The sequence below is a fragment of the Nannobrachium achirus genome (genome assembly GCF_963921795.1).
Source record: "Nannobrachium achirus genome assembly, chromosome: 7".
Taxonomy (NCBI): domain Eukaryota; kingdom Metazoa; phylum Chordata; class Actinopteri; order Myctophiformes; family Myctophidae; genus Nannobrachium; species Nannobrachium achirus.
The window spans coordinates 40248144-40262791 of NC_137816.1; the positions used below are offsets into that span (position 1 = coordinate 40248144).

The 14648-nt window shown below is 39.5% G+C and overlaps 1 protein-coding gene across 1 annotated transcript in view; it reads right to left on the reverse strand.

Annotated features, from left to right (window-relative positions):
- Nucleotides 1-561: 561 nt before the first annotated feature.
- Nucleotides 562-14648, reverse strand: part of LOC308289007 (ephrin type-A receptor 6-like) — a gene marked incomplete at its 5' end in the record, with an annotated part of 79985 nt that continues 65898 nt past the window's right edge. The window contains 12 exons of the mRNA XM_080730509.1: nt 562-1476; nt 2435-2584; nt 3682-3875; nt 4542-4691; nt 4911-5120; nt 6024-6085; nt 6832-7017; nt 8844-8969; nt 9278-9348; nt 9694-9802; nt 12992-13154; nt 13640-13764. Coding sequence (XP_080586635.1) covers nt 1362-1476; nt 2435-2584; nt 3682-3875; nt 4542-4691; nt 4911-5120; nt 6024-6085; nt 6832-7017; nt 8844-8969; nt 9278-9348; nt 9694-9802; nt 12992-13154; nt 13640-13764 — 1661 coding nt within the window. The 3' untranslated portion in view covers nt 562-1361. The remainder of the gene's footprint in view (nt 1477-2434; nt 2585-3681; nt 3876-4541; nt 4692-4910; nt 5121-6023; nt 6086-6831; nt 7018-8843; nt 8970-9277; nt 9349-9693; nt 9803-12991; nt 13155-13639; nt 13765-14648) is intronic.

A 14648-nucleotide genomic window follows, 5' to 3' on the forward strand; every position in this document is an offset into this window, starting at 1 on the left:
CAATGTGTAGTGGGGTGGGGGTCCCTGCTTCATCTGTCAAATAAGGGGTCCTTGGCCTGAAAACGTTGAAGACCCCTGTGCTATACGGTAGCATCTTGAGTAGGACAGTGTAGAGGTGGACATGTCCATGGACGTCCTGTTCAGTGGTGTTCTTACCGTTCAGTGTCTTTGTTAGCAAGTTTAGTCAGTATGATTTGATATGACTGTGAAAAGATGATCATCTTTATTTGTCCATTAGATGTCCAGATTTTAACTATCGCTGCATCCTTATTGCATCATACTTCTGTATAGCAAAAGACAATGTTTTCTGTTGTGCAGCTCACACATACTGTATAACATTAGGTCATTTGATTATCAGAAATAAGGTTTGTATTGCACCAATACATTTAATCATGGACCAACCAGTAGAATGAAGGTTGTTAAATCACAAATCTGGTCTGGAGAGAGCCATGGTTCAGTTTGAGGTGGCTTAAATGTAAGCAACATATGAAGCATTCAAGTGGAGCTTTGATTAAATTAGAAGGCAAGAATATTGAATAAAATGCACCCTTCACAAGACAACATAGAACAGGGCATACTCCATTATTATGATATAATATACATTTCTATAAAAATATGACATTCAGTGGTCTTCAACTCAGAAACATGATTGTATTTACAGTACAATACAGTCAGCCTGTATGTCCAGTGATTTTTCTTTCTTTTCTAAAATAAACCAGCGGGGAAAGTATGTAGCATCACCCAGTCCTTGATACTTCAGAGTTGTCAGTTCACAAACTCTGGGAAAACCTTTTCAATTCCTAAAATTACAACAATCTATATTTTATTGTGTCTCTAATAAATGGAGCACTGTGACCATACCATACTATAAAGACAACATCTCCTCTCTAGTCTTGAGGTAATAAATATGATCCCCTTCAAAGTCAATAGAAATCATCAGATTGTCAATAGGAAAGTTAAGAGGTATCGGTGGCCACAATACATGTAAATCTAGTCTTTCAAATGAGTGCTTGTGTTGGCTGCGATAAAGAGACAACTTCTGTTGGTGGCTGTTGAACACGATCCATAATCATTTGAGTGTGGCCTGCCCGCATTTGGCAGAGAATGGCACTGTATCTGCCGTGCCTCAGAGTCTGATCTTCGACAGTTAGTTGAAAGTCAGTGCTATCAACTGGACTATCCCACGGATCCATGATAAACTGAGTTTGGCATTCAGTAGAATGTAGTGTCCGCTACACCTACACAGTAAAATCCTCAAATGAACACTCAGGATTCTTCAGTGTAAAAGGGACACTGACAACACACACTCAATATCCCACTTGCTGCTTAGACTTCACTGGACGTGTCCTTGTGCAACTGTGTCAGACCTGGAATCCACTGTGCTGAATGTGTTGGAACTGCAGTCGCAGAGACTGTATGCTGCTGACGATTCTCCTCTGATGGCCGATCAGTGACACTCCAATACGCCTAACGTCACTTGAAGGCAGAGGAGAGAAAGGGATTTTATTCATTTATTTTATTCATTACAGCAGTATTACTGTATCCACGTCAAGACAAACATGAGATGAATCTTGTGTCGTCTGCTTCACCCAAACGTTCAACAAGAACAATTTATTCATATAGGACATTGGTTCCCAAACCTTTTTAAGTTGAGAGCCAAAAGATACATTTGGTGTCTCGCCTGGACACCGAATTAACCACTTATAGAATATATGGAAGAGTCCCCACTCCTTGGGGTGTTTTTGTCACATACTGTATGTACACATAGGTTTGTATATGGACACATAGGTGAGGTGACATTCATCCTCTGCATTTACCCATCCTATAACAACTACAGCCATTGGCGCTCGGGGAGCAATTAGGGGTTAAGAGTCTTGCTCAGGGACACGCATCAACACATTACTGGCCTGGCCTGGAAACGTACCTGGGACAACCAAGAGCTCTGGCTCCCCAGGCAGGCCCACTAATTTACAAGCTAATCTAATAGTGAAAATAGCCCATCTAAAGGCTCACAATAACATGCAGATCTGCAATTTTCACTAGTTCTTTGTTGTTGGTTTTTTTCTTCATTTATGGATATTTTTGTCATTCTTTTTACATTTCTTAAATCTACCACAGTGGTTCTCAAACTTTGAAATTTGACAGTGTACAAATAAATGTACATTTGTACTCTGTCAAAGTTAGACTTGCAAGGGCCAATTTAGACCCCCATAAAGGAACCTCGAGAGTCCCAGAAATCCACTTTAGAGAACCACTGCTCTACCAGATTGATTAAAATAAGGTTTTATTGTATTGATTGTAGCTTTAAAACAATCTTAGAGGATGTGCCCACAAAACAATAATATAACACATATCAGTGCATGCATTAGTTAGTAGTTTTGTAGATCTACAGTTTGACATGCATGCAATTTCTCTGCAATCAGACCTGACTCACTCTATGCTCATGGTAGAAATAGAATCCAGAGTTGTGTAGCCTGCTGCCAGGAAGTTGTTCTTATATTGGCTCATTTTGATGGAGTCCAGCCAGTCGCCGATGGAGATGAAAAGAGGATAGTCTGACATGTCTTCTGGGGATTCTGGGAAACTATGTTGACAAACAGAAGGGACAGTAATATATCGTCTCTGTCGGGCAGAAACCTTGTATCTCCAAGTTTCAAATTTGTATGTTTTTTACGTAAAGTAAAGCCCTGGTTCATCACACAAGACTATTGCACATAACTAGTGAAAAAGTAGCTGATCTACAACCACACAACGCCTCGCACCGTGCTTGTAGATCGTCTATTTTCACTAGTTTAGATCATTTTGAAAACTATAAATACAAAACGAACGGTTTTGGACATACTGTACAAGGTTTCCACCTGACAACGACGATATACAGGTATATACAATACAATAAAAAGACCAAATGTTTGGATAGCATGTAAACCCATATCATAATTATAGGGATAATTGGACCATGGTAATGTCCTCTGTGTTAATTTATCCATTTATGACTCTGCAGGTCTACAAATGTAAGGGTCGTAAGCAAGGGTCCCTTTGGTTACATTTGTACATTCAGAGTTAAAGGGATATTCCACTTTCAACAGGGAAACAGCTTATGGGCTTCTCTCCACATACACACCCATTGTAACTTCAAACTCCATTTTAACCATGATAGATTCATTAAAAACACCCATTATTTTTTCTAGTGACTCATACTACCCTCCTAATATGTGAGCAGGCCGTGTTTTTTCTATTACTTTTTTCATTTATTTGTAATAATTATTTGGGAAAATGAAAAAAATGAAATACAAAAAAATAATTATTAAAAATAAATGAAAAATGTTATTGAAAAAACACGGCCTGCTCACGTATTAGGAGGGTAATATGAGTCACCAGAAAAAATAATGGGTGTTTTTTAATGAATCTATCGTGGTTAAAATGAAGTTTGAAGTTACAATGGGTGTGTGTGGGGAGAGGCCCTGGGCTTGGAGGGCCTGGTAACATTTACATCAAATATCTAAATATCGAATCAAGCAAATTAAAAACTATTCAGGATGTTCATAAAAGCCTGATTAGACAATAAAATGACCAAAAGTTTTTTGAAAGTGGAATATCCCTTTAAATTAATGCAGATCTTACGCATTATCATAAGCTAAAAATGTTTATGAATGAATTGCTTGTGTTTGTGCTTCATCTAACCTCTGCACATCATTGACCAGAGTGAGCAGACCGCTGGGCTCGCTTATCAGCTTCTCCAGGAAAGTGAGTATGTCGCTGAAGTGTGGCCGCTGACTGCGCTCCTTCTGCCAACAGTGCAGCATCAACTGGTGCAATGCTACAGGGCAGCACATCGGCGCTGGCAGACGGTAGCCCTCTTCAATGGACAGGATTACCTGAGAAACACACGTATATGTGCATACATTTAACCACTTTAACCCCAGCATCCATATTCTGGTAGCCAAGAACGGAAAAAAGCGGAAAAACTCAGGCCCAGTTTACTAAGTCTAGAAGGCTTAAGTAGTTATCAGGTGAAAGATTTGCACACTGATGGCCTTTTGTGTGGTTTCTAAAACTGCTCAAAATTATTAAAGCTATTTTAATAGCATGAGTATATTATAACATACGTATATTATTAACCCATGAACCTCCATCTGAAAATAATTTGTGCCAGGGTTCCCCATATGTGAAGATTTCGGTAGATTAGATTTTGTACAAATTCTACAATTCTACAATAGGTGGGGAGATAGCAGTGCAAAGAATGAAACCTATGATCTGAATAGTCATTCTTACACATTCTCTCATTGGATTAACTTCTAGCTGGTGAAAAATAATAAGGGTATTAAATTGTTCTTCATTGTCACCATCTGGAAAAGCCTCTCAAGAACCACTGGTATGTGATCTGAGCAGTCGAACAACTGCTACAGTATTAGTTGTTCATGTACTGTATATGCATGATTTATGCTATTTTTGTCTGAAAAAAAGAAAAGAAAACTGTCATCAATCAAAACCTATGCTGATTCTACAACACGATGAGTCACTGAACATCAACAGCAACTCACGTCTTGATTGGACATCTCCCAGTAGGGCCTCTCGCCGTATGACATCACTTCCCACATGACGATGCCGTAGCTCCAAACGTCACTGGTGGAAGAAAACTTCCCATAAGAAATGGCCTCCGGCGCAGTCCAACGAATCGGTATCTTCCCTCCCTAAAACACAACATGCTTGTTAAGAGACCCCACGGTTAATCCATATATTCATTTGAAATCACAGGCATACAGTACACACATATTTAAACACATCTTGTGGGAGGAATAATAGTGTTGCGGCCCGAACCTTTAGTGTACTGTATAAGATCTACTCAAATCAGAATCTGCAAAATTTCGCTTTAACACTCAGAACTTTTAAGAGTGTAGAACCACACTTACCATAGTGGTATATGCAGCGTCAGGGTCATCCTCTAGTCCTCGAGACATGCCAAAGTCGGACACCTTACAGACCAGGTTCTCATTTACCAGGATGTTTCGAGCGGCGAGGTCTCTGTGAATGTAAGCGATGTCTGACAGGTAGCTCATGCCCGCGGCGATGCCACGCAGCATGCCCGCCAGCTGGAGCACGGTGAACTGGCCATCGTGGCTCTGGGATGGTTGTTGGACAGAGGAGGCAAGAAGAGCACAGCCTCTCAGCATATCAGAAACCTTGTATCTCCATATTTCAACTTTCTATGTTTTTTCCTTTCTATTCAGTAAATTAATTATCTACTTTGTCGTACTACAGTGTCACACAAAAGTAGCAAAAATAGCCAATCTAAAAGCTCACAATGCGTTGCGATATGACACGTGGGGAGCTTTTATCTGGATCTGCTGTTTTGGAATTTCATTTTAAAATGAAAGTGGTTAAGACTTTCTGCGGGCTTTATGAATATTTAACCAAAAAGAGCTTGTGAGTAAATAATAACTGCATTGTATCCATTGGAACGCAACACAGATTATTTTAGCATTTCCTGAAAAGTAACAGTTTGGACATACAAGGTTTCCACTCAACAGCAATGATATGAAGTAAGTTACATAATATCAAGTGGAAGAAGTACTCACATATTTTACTTACTGTAAGTAAAAGTAGCAAACAATGTACAGTATAAATACTGTAAAAATAAGTCAATGTTAAAAATGTTACTTGAGTACAAAAGTATCATAAACTAAATGTAAAATATACTAAAAAGTGCCAAGCATAAAAGTACTCATTAATGCAGAATGGACCATTTCACAAGTTATCATATTATTGGACTGTAATTAGTGATACATTTTAATTTGGCAGAGGTGGTGCTACTGGGTAGCTTAACCTATGATAATACATAATTATTTATCAGTTAATGCTTGTTTTCTTATTCAATAATCTAAATCGGCAAAGTAACAGCTTTCAAATAACTGTAGTGGAGTAAAAAGTGCTATATTTGCCTCAATGGAAATACCCAAGTAAAATCACAAGTACCTCAACATACACTTTCCATTATATATCATTGTGTTTCATATTCCTCTTACCCGTAGGAAAGCGTCCAGCGCTCCGTTGTCCATGAACTCCACCACTATCATTACTGGTCTGCCTGGAAAAGAACCGTTAAGGTTATTGGAGCAGAGAATGGTTCTCAACGTCCGGTCCGGGTGCCACCAAATGGACCTGTAAGGTTCCATTTGTACACTCTCAGAGTTAAATTAAGAGAGTTTTACAGTGTAGATTGGTGTCCCAAAGATATATTAAAAAAAAAAGGTTCCAGGTTTGAGCACTCTCAGAGTTACAGACATTACATGTAAGGGTCCTTTTGTGACCCCTGGTTGTCCCCGGACCAGACATAGAGAAACAGTGAAATCAGGGAAAGACATTTTAGAGCAGGGGTCTTCAAAAGGGGGTCCGGGACCCTTAGGGGGTCCTCGGAGTTACTACAGGGGGTCTTCCAAATCTTCCAATCCTTTTTATATTAACAACTTGAACCCTAGTGTCCATATTCTGAGAACTGTAGCCAAAAATAGCAGATCTACAAGCTGCGAGGCGTTGTGAGCTTGTAGATCGGCTATTTTCGGCAAAGAGGTTTGGTGTAAAGGGGAAAAAGAGCAGACTAAGTAAAAGGTCAAGTTTATTAGGTAATGACGGCTCAAGTGGTTAAATATCTGAAAACACAAATTGACATGAATCCAAAATACACTGATGATTGTGCTGTCAAACGATGAAACTATATGGAACCTATGAAAGGCTTGTGGAAAGGCTTCATTTCTCTCTCAACTAAGGGGTCCTTGGTCTGAAAACGTCGAAGACCCCTGTTTTAGAGAACGAACAAGGTGACGAGAGATTTACTTTTAGTGACGACTCCCTCTAGTCGGACGATGTTGGGGTTGTTGAACTGTCCAATGATGGACGCTTCACGCAGGAAGTCCCGCCTCTGCTGCTCCACATAGCCGCCTTTCAGAGTCTTTATCGCCACGGCGACGTCCGTCTTCCCTGGCGTGTGCAGACGGCCGCTACACACTTCTCCAAATTCACCTGGTTTGATATAGACATGTAGAAACAGGCATACAGTACAGTAAACACACTCATACAGACATCCACAAGCATGCCGCACATGCTCACAGTGATCTTTTCCCTCCAAGGAATAGAAGATGAAAAACCATTGCAACTTGATCTTAAAATATTTAATAGAAAATACATTTTGTCAAAACTAGTGACAGTCAAACTAGTGTAGTTCTCATAAGCTGTAAGTACACCCTGCTTCCCATAAGTGGCGCTCATGTTCTTCAAACGAGACAAATGGATGGAAGCCAGACAACTATTCCACAATCTCTGAATGCTATATAGAGTCTGGAACTACACCTCCTGAACGGCGAGTAATGGAAGCTGGCATTTCTGTTCAAGAAAATATATTTTAAAATGTCATTTCTGCTAAGCAGCAAGCTAAATATGCTTAGATGGTTTTTATTTATATTAGGATAAATGTGCGCGATGTGGCCTGGGCCACAGGGTAGTGGTCCAGGCACCTAGACTGGTAATCCAGACCAGACCAGCCTGCAGCGTCGCAGGTTCGATTTCCGATCCTAACTACCTTTGCTGCGTGTCACCCCCCCATCTCTCTCCCTGTTTCCTGTCAGCCTACTATGCACCTATCAATAAAGGCAGAAAATCGCGGAGTCAACAGTCTGGCCACGCGAGACTAAATGGAAGCAGTCTTCAGTATAATTCATAGGATAAATACAGACAGTTTGTTCAATTTAGTGAATCAATGAACACTATTCACAGGGGACACCACTGTTTTTTCTAAAGTAGGACAGTTTAATATTCCACACTGCTCCTCTATGACATTTAAATTCAGACTGTTTTAAGAGTTCTTGTGTCTGGGTCACAGTTGTCGGATCTGTAAAAAATGTAATTGAAACTTTACAAGAGTTCTTGTTCTATGAAATATTGCAATCTTTCTGAACTGTCACAGCCAGGAGCCACTCTGGAGGAAGGAACGTATTACTGAAGATATATAGACCGGAGATATTTCTGATAGTCCTTACTCTTTGACCCTTAAAACTTGTGTGCAGCGAATAACCTGTCATAGCGAATTCAGAAAATCCACCATATGACAATGTCAACTTTTCTAAAGAATGTTTTTTGGGGATATGTTCATGCTACTATTAAATGAACAAAACTGACTGTCATTCCGTCCTCATCCTTTTTTATCCTCAGTGGGTTTACCAATCTATCTCAAATTGATGGGTATTGATGACCATTGACATACTGTAGTGCACTGTTTCCCAAACAGTGGGTCGGGAGTCGGGACCCATTTGTGGGTCACAGACTGATTTGTATGGGTCACGATTCAAGAAAATATCCCATTTTCTTTTCCTATAAAAATAAAATATATATTTAAAAAATATGGAGAATTTCTTACATTTTCAAACAAAGAAACAAATACATTTAAGAAATCCATGAATAAAATATATAATAATAATGAAGAAGTAGTGAAAATAGCCGATCTACAAGCTCTCAACGCAGCGCAAAGCGACGTGTTGTGAGCTTGTAGATCTGCTATTTTCACTCGTTTGGGTCCCGGGCAGATGTCTAATCTCTCTTTTGGGTCACAGGCTAAAATGTTTGCCCAAATGGACAGTGGGTGGAAACGTGGGTATGGAGTAGTATTGATGAATATATACTGTTAATCTAACATGTCTGCGATTGGCTAATACTGGTACCTATAACCCGGAAGGACAGAGCATTGAAATTGGTTAGTTAGCAGTATAGATCCAGAAGCCAGAAGGATAGGCGCCTGATTGGCATAGCCTCAGGCACACAGTATGTATAAGTGTGTGACTGTGTTGTGATTTCACCTGTTCCAATCACCCGGTCAATGCTTATGCGTGAGGGGTCAATTTCCCTGGTGAACTCCTGGATAGCTTGAGAGGGGTCTTCATAAGTGTCTGGATCCACATAGGTCTTTATCCCTGAGAATGGAACTGAAAAAGAACAATAATAGTATATAGCTATATATCCGTAAAGGCATAAAGTTTTACTCAATAACAGTTAACATTAAACATTAACATTAAACTTGAAACATTGACTTAAAACCAGGTAATCATGTATTTTACTGTTTTTAAATATTGGTGGAAGTGTTCAATTATATTTGATCTAAATTACATTCTTAACATTGAGATTAATAAAAACTAAACTCAGTAACAATTCTGAAATACTTCAGTACCAGGCGCCATGCATGCCCACCAGATGGACATTCTATATTCCGAAACAAAGAAACTAAATGCTTTACCGTGTCCACGCTGGAAGCGTGCCCTCCTCTTCTCATCCGACTTCATCTGGGCTTTGATGTACCGCTGACACCTGAGACGAGAGGCCAAGAAACAAAATGTCCCTTAGGTAATGGCATACTGTCAGTGCCCTCTCATCAGTGTGTTCTTTCTATCCACTACCCATCTGTTTTATAATGGATTAACTCATGACAATTAATAAACACACATAAACAACACAAGAGAATGGTACTCTCTCAATATAATATTACAGCACTGTGCTTACTTACTGAATACAACATTGAGTGCCACTGCCATATATATATATATATAGTGTGTGTGTGTGTGTGTGTGTGTGTGTGTGTGTGTGTGTGTGTGTGTGTGTGTGTGTGTGTGTGTGTGTGTGTGTGTGTGCGCGCGCGCACACGCACGCGTGTACCGTCCAGTGATGAGCAGGAAGAGGGTTAGGATGATCAGCAGGGAGAAGCCTCCCACAGAGGCTGTTACCACCACCAGAACCTGGCCCTGATCAGAAGCAATCTCAGAATCTGAAGAGAGAAAGACAAGAAAGAACACTTAACCTACTTCAAGACAACACTAAGATGCACAGTAACACATACCTCTCAAATAAATTAATGTATTTATTTTATTCCTATGCCTTGTATATTGTCTGTAAAATGCACATGAACTGAATTATGTCAGAATCAGAATCATCTTTATTGTCACATCACACATTTGCAGGTGTAAAGAAGTGGGTGAAATTAGTTTTATTGCTCTATCGTTTTTGTTGTTTTTAGGAAGACAAGAAAAAGAAGGGGGGCAGGGAGAGCAAGGAGAAAAGAAAGAAAACAGAGAAATAAACATTTAGTCTTTCTTCTGCCCCAAATGTTAAAACATTAACATGTATTAACATAATACATGCTTAGATAATATATAATAATTATGCTTCAGCTATTAAGAACAAACTTCACGTGACGTAACTATTCAAGGAGACTTCACAATTTTAAGTGATGTTAATGTTCTTGATCGATGAAAACAATTACAGTAGTCAAAATCTTAAAGGCCAAACCGCACCAATGCAACTAGTCGCAACTCCTTGCAACAAAACAGTTTTAAGGCCATGTCACACCAATGCAACTCCAAGTTACAACTGCCATTGGGGATAATGATTGCGAGTAGTTGCGTGTTGCAAGGAGTTGCATTGGTGTGGACTGGCCCATGCGTGGCATGAATAAAACATCTCACTTGGCCAAGTATCAAATAACATTTTGCTGTTTTGTAGTCCTTTTTTTGTAGTTATTTTGTAGTCATTTTACTTTTCTTTTAGAGGGACAGGAAAAGCTTTCATTTGTGACCATGTACATTTTGCACATTCCTTCTGCATTTAATCCATCTATTACACAGTAAAATCCTCCTATGTGTTATCGCAGTTTAGTATGTGAAACGGCACATCATGTATCCGTCTGTCTGTCTGGACTGGACGTGTACGCTTTTTACCGCCTATGGGTTTGCTGCTCTGACATCACGCTCTGACATCACTGTGATGTCAGGGGAACCACTCTAACAGAATCCCTTTTATGTATGGATTTGCTGCTCTGACATCACCCTCTGACATCACTGTGATGTCAGGGGAACCACACTAACAGAATCCCTTTTATGCCCATATATGGAGATCCCAGATGTCATCAATATTAAGCCCATATCTAACAGGACTTCATATGGGAATGCCCATATATGGAGGCCACATCGACCACATACCACACTAACAGAATCCATATATGGCCTAGACAGCCATGTGGCTGGTTCTACAGACAGGGATCTCCATGTATTGGCATAAAAGGGATTGTATGTATGATGTCAGATGTCATAGACGTCATAGGAACTTCACATAACGAATAACTAAGTAAGTAGTATGTTTTGCATGTTTTGGATATGCTGTAAGAGACAGCATATCTCCATATACAGTACATGGATCTCCATATATGGGTACCAGGGGTCTCCATTATGGGTAACTGGTCCGATATACTGTACATCACTGGCCAGATGGCCAAGACATGGCGTGACCGTCGCTTGTCACCCTGAGGCGTCTTACTAGTATTTAACTTTTTTTTACAATTTTTTTCATATTTTAGTAATCTGAAATGTTTTAGTTTTGGTTTAGTTTTAGATGATTAAATATTATACGATTTTAGTCTACAATCTACAGTTGATTTAGTCGACTAAAATGTATGTTGTCAGACCTTGATGGCATCCTAATGCCTGATTTATACTTAGCTGTGTGCCGACATCGCTCGCTGACACGTTGGGAGCTCTTAGATCGGCTATTTTAGGAGCACGGCGACACCCACGTGCAGCCAAGCATAAAATGACTTGTCTTCATTCTACTGGATCTCTAGTCCTCCCTAACATTTTAGTCTAGTTTTTATTTATTCATGAAATTGTCAGTATATTTAGTCAGAGTTTTAATTATCATAGCTTAGGTTTTATTATTTTGATCATGGGAAAAGGCAGCTGAGGAATATTTTTTTGTCATAGTTTTAGTCAAAAACGAAATTAACAGTGGTCAGGAGAACATTATATCTAGTGGTGATATTAATGGAAGTTCAACACTGTTAACAGATCTGTGCTATGTCATAGAGGAAAACCGTAGTTTACACACTGTACACTCTCAGAGTTAAATTAACAATGAGAGATGTACATATTTGAGCAGAAAAATACCAAACTTTGACATCCATTTACATCAGGGGTCAGCAACCTTTTTGAAATGAAGTGCCATGTTTTTATTTCTAGATAGTCAGTGTGCCATATCAATGTCAATATTCATTTTAATGACACCCCATCAAAAAATCAGACATATTTTAATTGTCAGGACATTGTTATAATGATCATTAGACTCAAGCAATAACCCACCTATCTCCCTGACTCCCTCCCCAGTCAAAGTCCAGAGTTTTAATGAATGTAGAATTATGTGCAGGATGTAATTTGATGCAAATAAGGTGACTTAATTTAATTGACCACGTTTAAAACAATAATTGATTTTAAAATAAAAATCCTCTCTCACACTTCTGCCAGTGTGCCAGTGATCACCCTCCCCTGTGCCAATGTTGGCACCTGTGCCTAAGGTTGCCTACCCCTGATTTACATCATCCCCTTAAAAACATAATGAGGGGAGTGAAATGGCTTGAGACAATTTTTTTCAAATGCAGCCTCATCCTTCTATGACGAATAGTTAAAGAGGTGGTGCCATAGTTTTTTTCTTTTTCTGGTTTTCATGTGTCTATGAGGTTGACAGTACTAACATTCCCTTTGTATTTTGGATTTCTTCCTGGAGGCTGACACCTTGTGGGTCAAAAGTGCCGAACCAAAAACAGTGATTAAATAACATCATATAATCATCCCCTCCCCTTTTGCCATTCACCCAACAATGTGTGTGGCTAACTTCAGCTGGGTCACTGGTGGGTGTGGCCACATAAAAACCTACTTTTAACTCTTTCTGTACACTCTTTTGGAAAAAAATCCTCCTCCTAGTAAAATCATAAATCATCGCACTGCATCTTTAATGTAATGTACAATACAAGTCTGACAATGCATTAAGAATAATTGTGAAAATAACTGATCTACATGCTTGTCAAATCTCAATATCTTTGAAACAACATAGAACTTGCCAATTTCTTTTTTCAAAATCAGTTTTAGTTAACTATGATAACCCTGACCCATGCACGTACCCCATGGCATACCGTCGTCTCCAGTGGCAAACTCAACCTTTGGGCTGTATGCGCTGTAGCCGGCAGCAGTGCGGGCGCGCACATGGAACACATACAGAGTGGAAGGCCTGAGTCCTGTCACCACAACACTGGGCATTGTGGTCCGCATGGACGAATAGCTCAGTCGCTCTTGTTCCTGGCGAGGTAGAAACAAGGTCATAGTCACTAAACCGTAGGTTACAAAAGCAAATTGCAGATTATGATACACCGGGACAATCAAAAATACACACTTGATATTTGCATTATTCAATGACATCTGAACAAATCTCATCATATCCAAACCACTGAAGCAAATGAAAAAGCACGACTTGTTTGGTGAACTCATAGGAGCTGAGATAACAATGAATTATGGATGTCCTTTTCTGAAGAGATTTAAGACTTCAATCCTCCCCATCCCTGAAGGTAGCAACATAACCACTGATTATTTGCTTGTATGTTAACAATGTATTCTGACAACATGTGAGTGTGAGCAGAGTCCTAGGTTTTAGTTGTTCTTGTGGTGTGGCAGTCACGAAGGACTGGATAGAACAACTATCCATACATGTATTTTTCACGAACATTATCCTCAAACAGAGTTACAAGCCCCAATGATTGTACAATACATTTATAGTGATTCACTACCTTCTCATAGTATTTAATCTCATACTCCACAATGTCTGAGTGCGGCTGTTCCACATCAGTCCAAGAGAGGGCAATGCTGTTGTAAGAGACCCAGTCCTTTCGCACTACACCCACCAGCGAAGGACCTGGAAATAGAGTCCAGTAGTAAAAAAAAAAGGAAAGGTATTTAATACATTCAGTAATATGATTTGTGCAGGATAGTTAAGAACCATGAGCATGAGCAGTAGAGTTATAATTCTCATCAACTGGAATGTTTAGGGTCAGAGATTTTGAATGTCAATAGGACACGGATCCCTACTGCTCACGAATAATTATTTTGTGCAAGAGTTGAGATACCAAACTAAACTAATAAACAATTAAAGATCAATTCACTTCCTGTCTTTTCTCATAAAGTAAAAGTCAATAAAAGAACATCCTAATCCTTACAATGCTACGTCCCAGAATTATCTGACCAAGGCACCACAGAGCCTGAGGAAACGAGTGACAGTCACTTTAGTTTTATCCACTGAAGTGAACTCAAGCTTGATACAAGAGAGTAGAGACACCACTGGATAATGCATTGACTTCAGCCATCAGAGGAAAGATTTAAATCCCAAACAAAGGCATTATGACAGTCATCTCTAAACTGAAAAACAAACAACATTCAGAGAAACATTCGCTAACCAAAGGGAGAATTCATTCAATTCATTGAACATCTACACTACAGCATTATGTGTTTCGAGAGAAAGACTATAATCACGCTACACAGAGTCAACTACTTACTGTATCTTCTAGCTAGACAATAACACTGCTAATCGGGAGATAAGCGACCGTCAGGTCACAGCGTGATTGTAGGAGCAGTGTCCAAAAGAAATAATTGGCCTGATGGTGGCGCTATATGGGACAGATCCATGTTGATGAAATGAGTGTAGACATACTGTGTACCGATTTGCGATGGGCGATGTGAGAATTGATGGGTGGAGGTTGTGGTTTGGCAGGCAAGGAGTGTGTGTGCAAAATTTGGCATGGA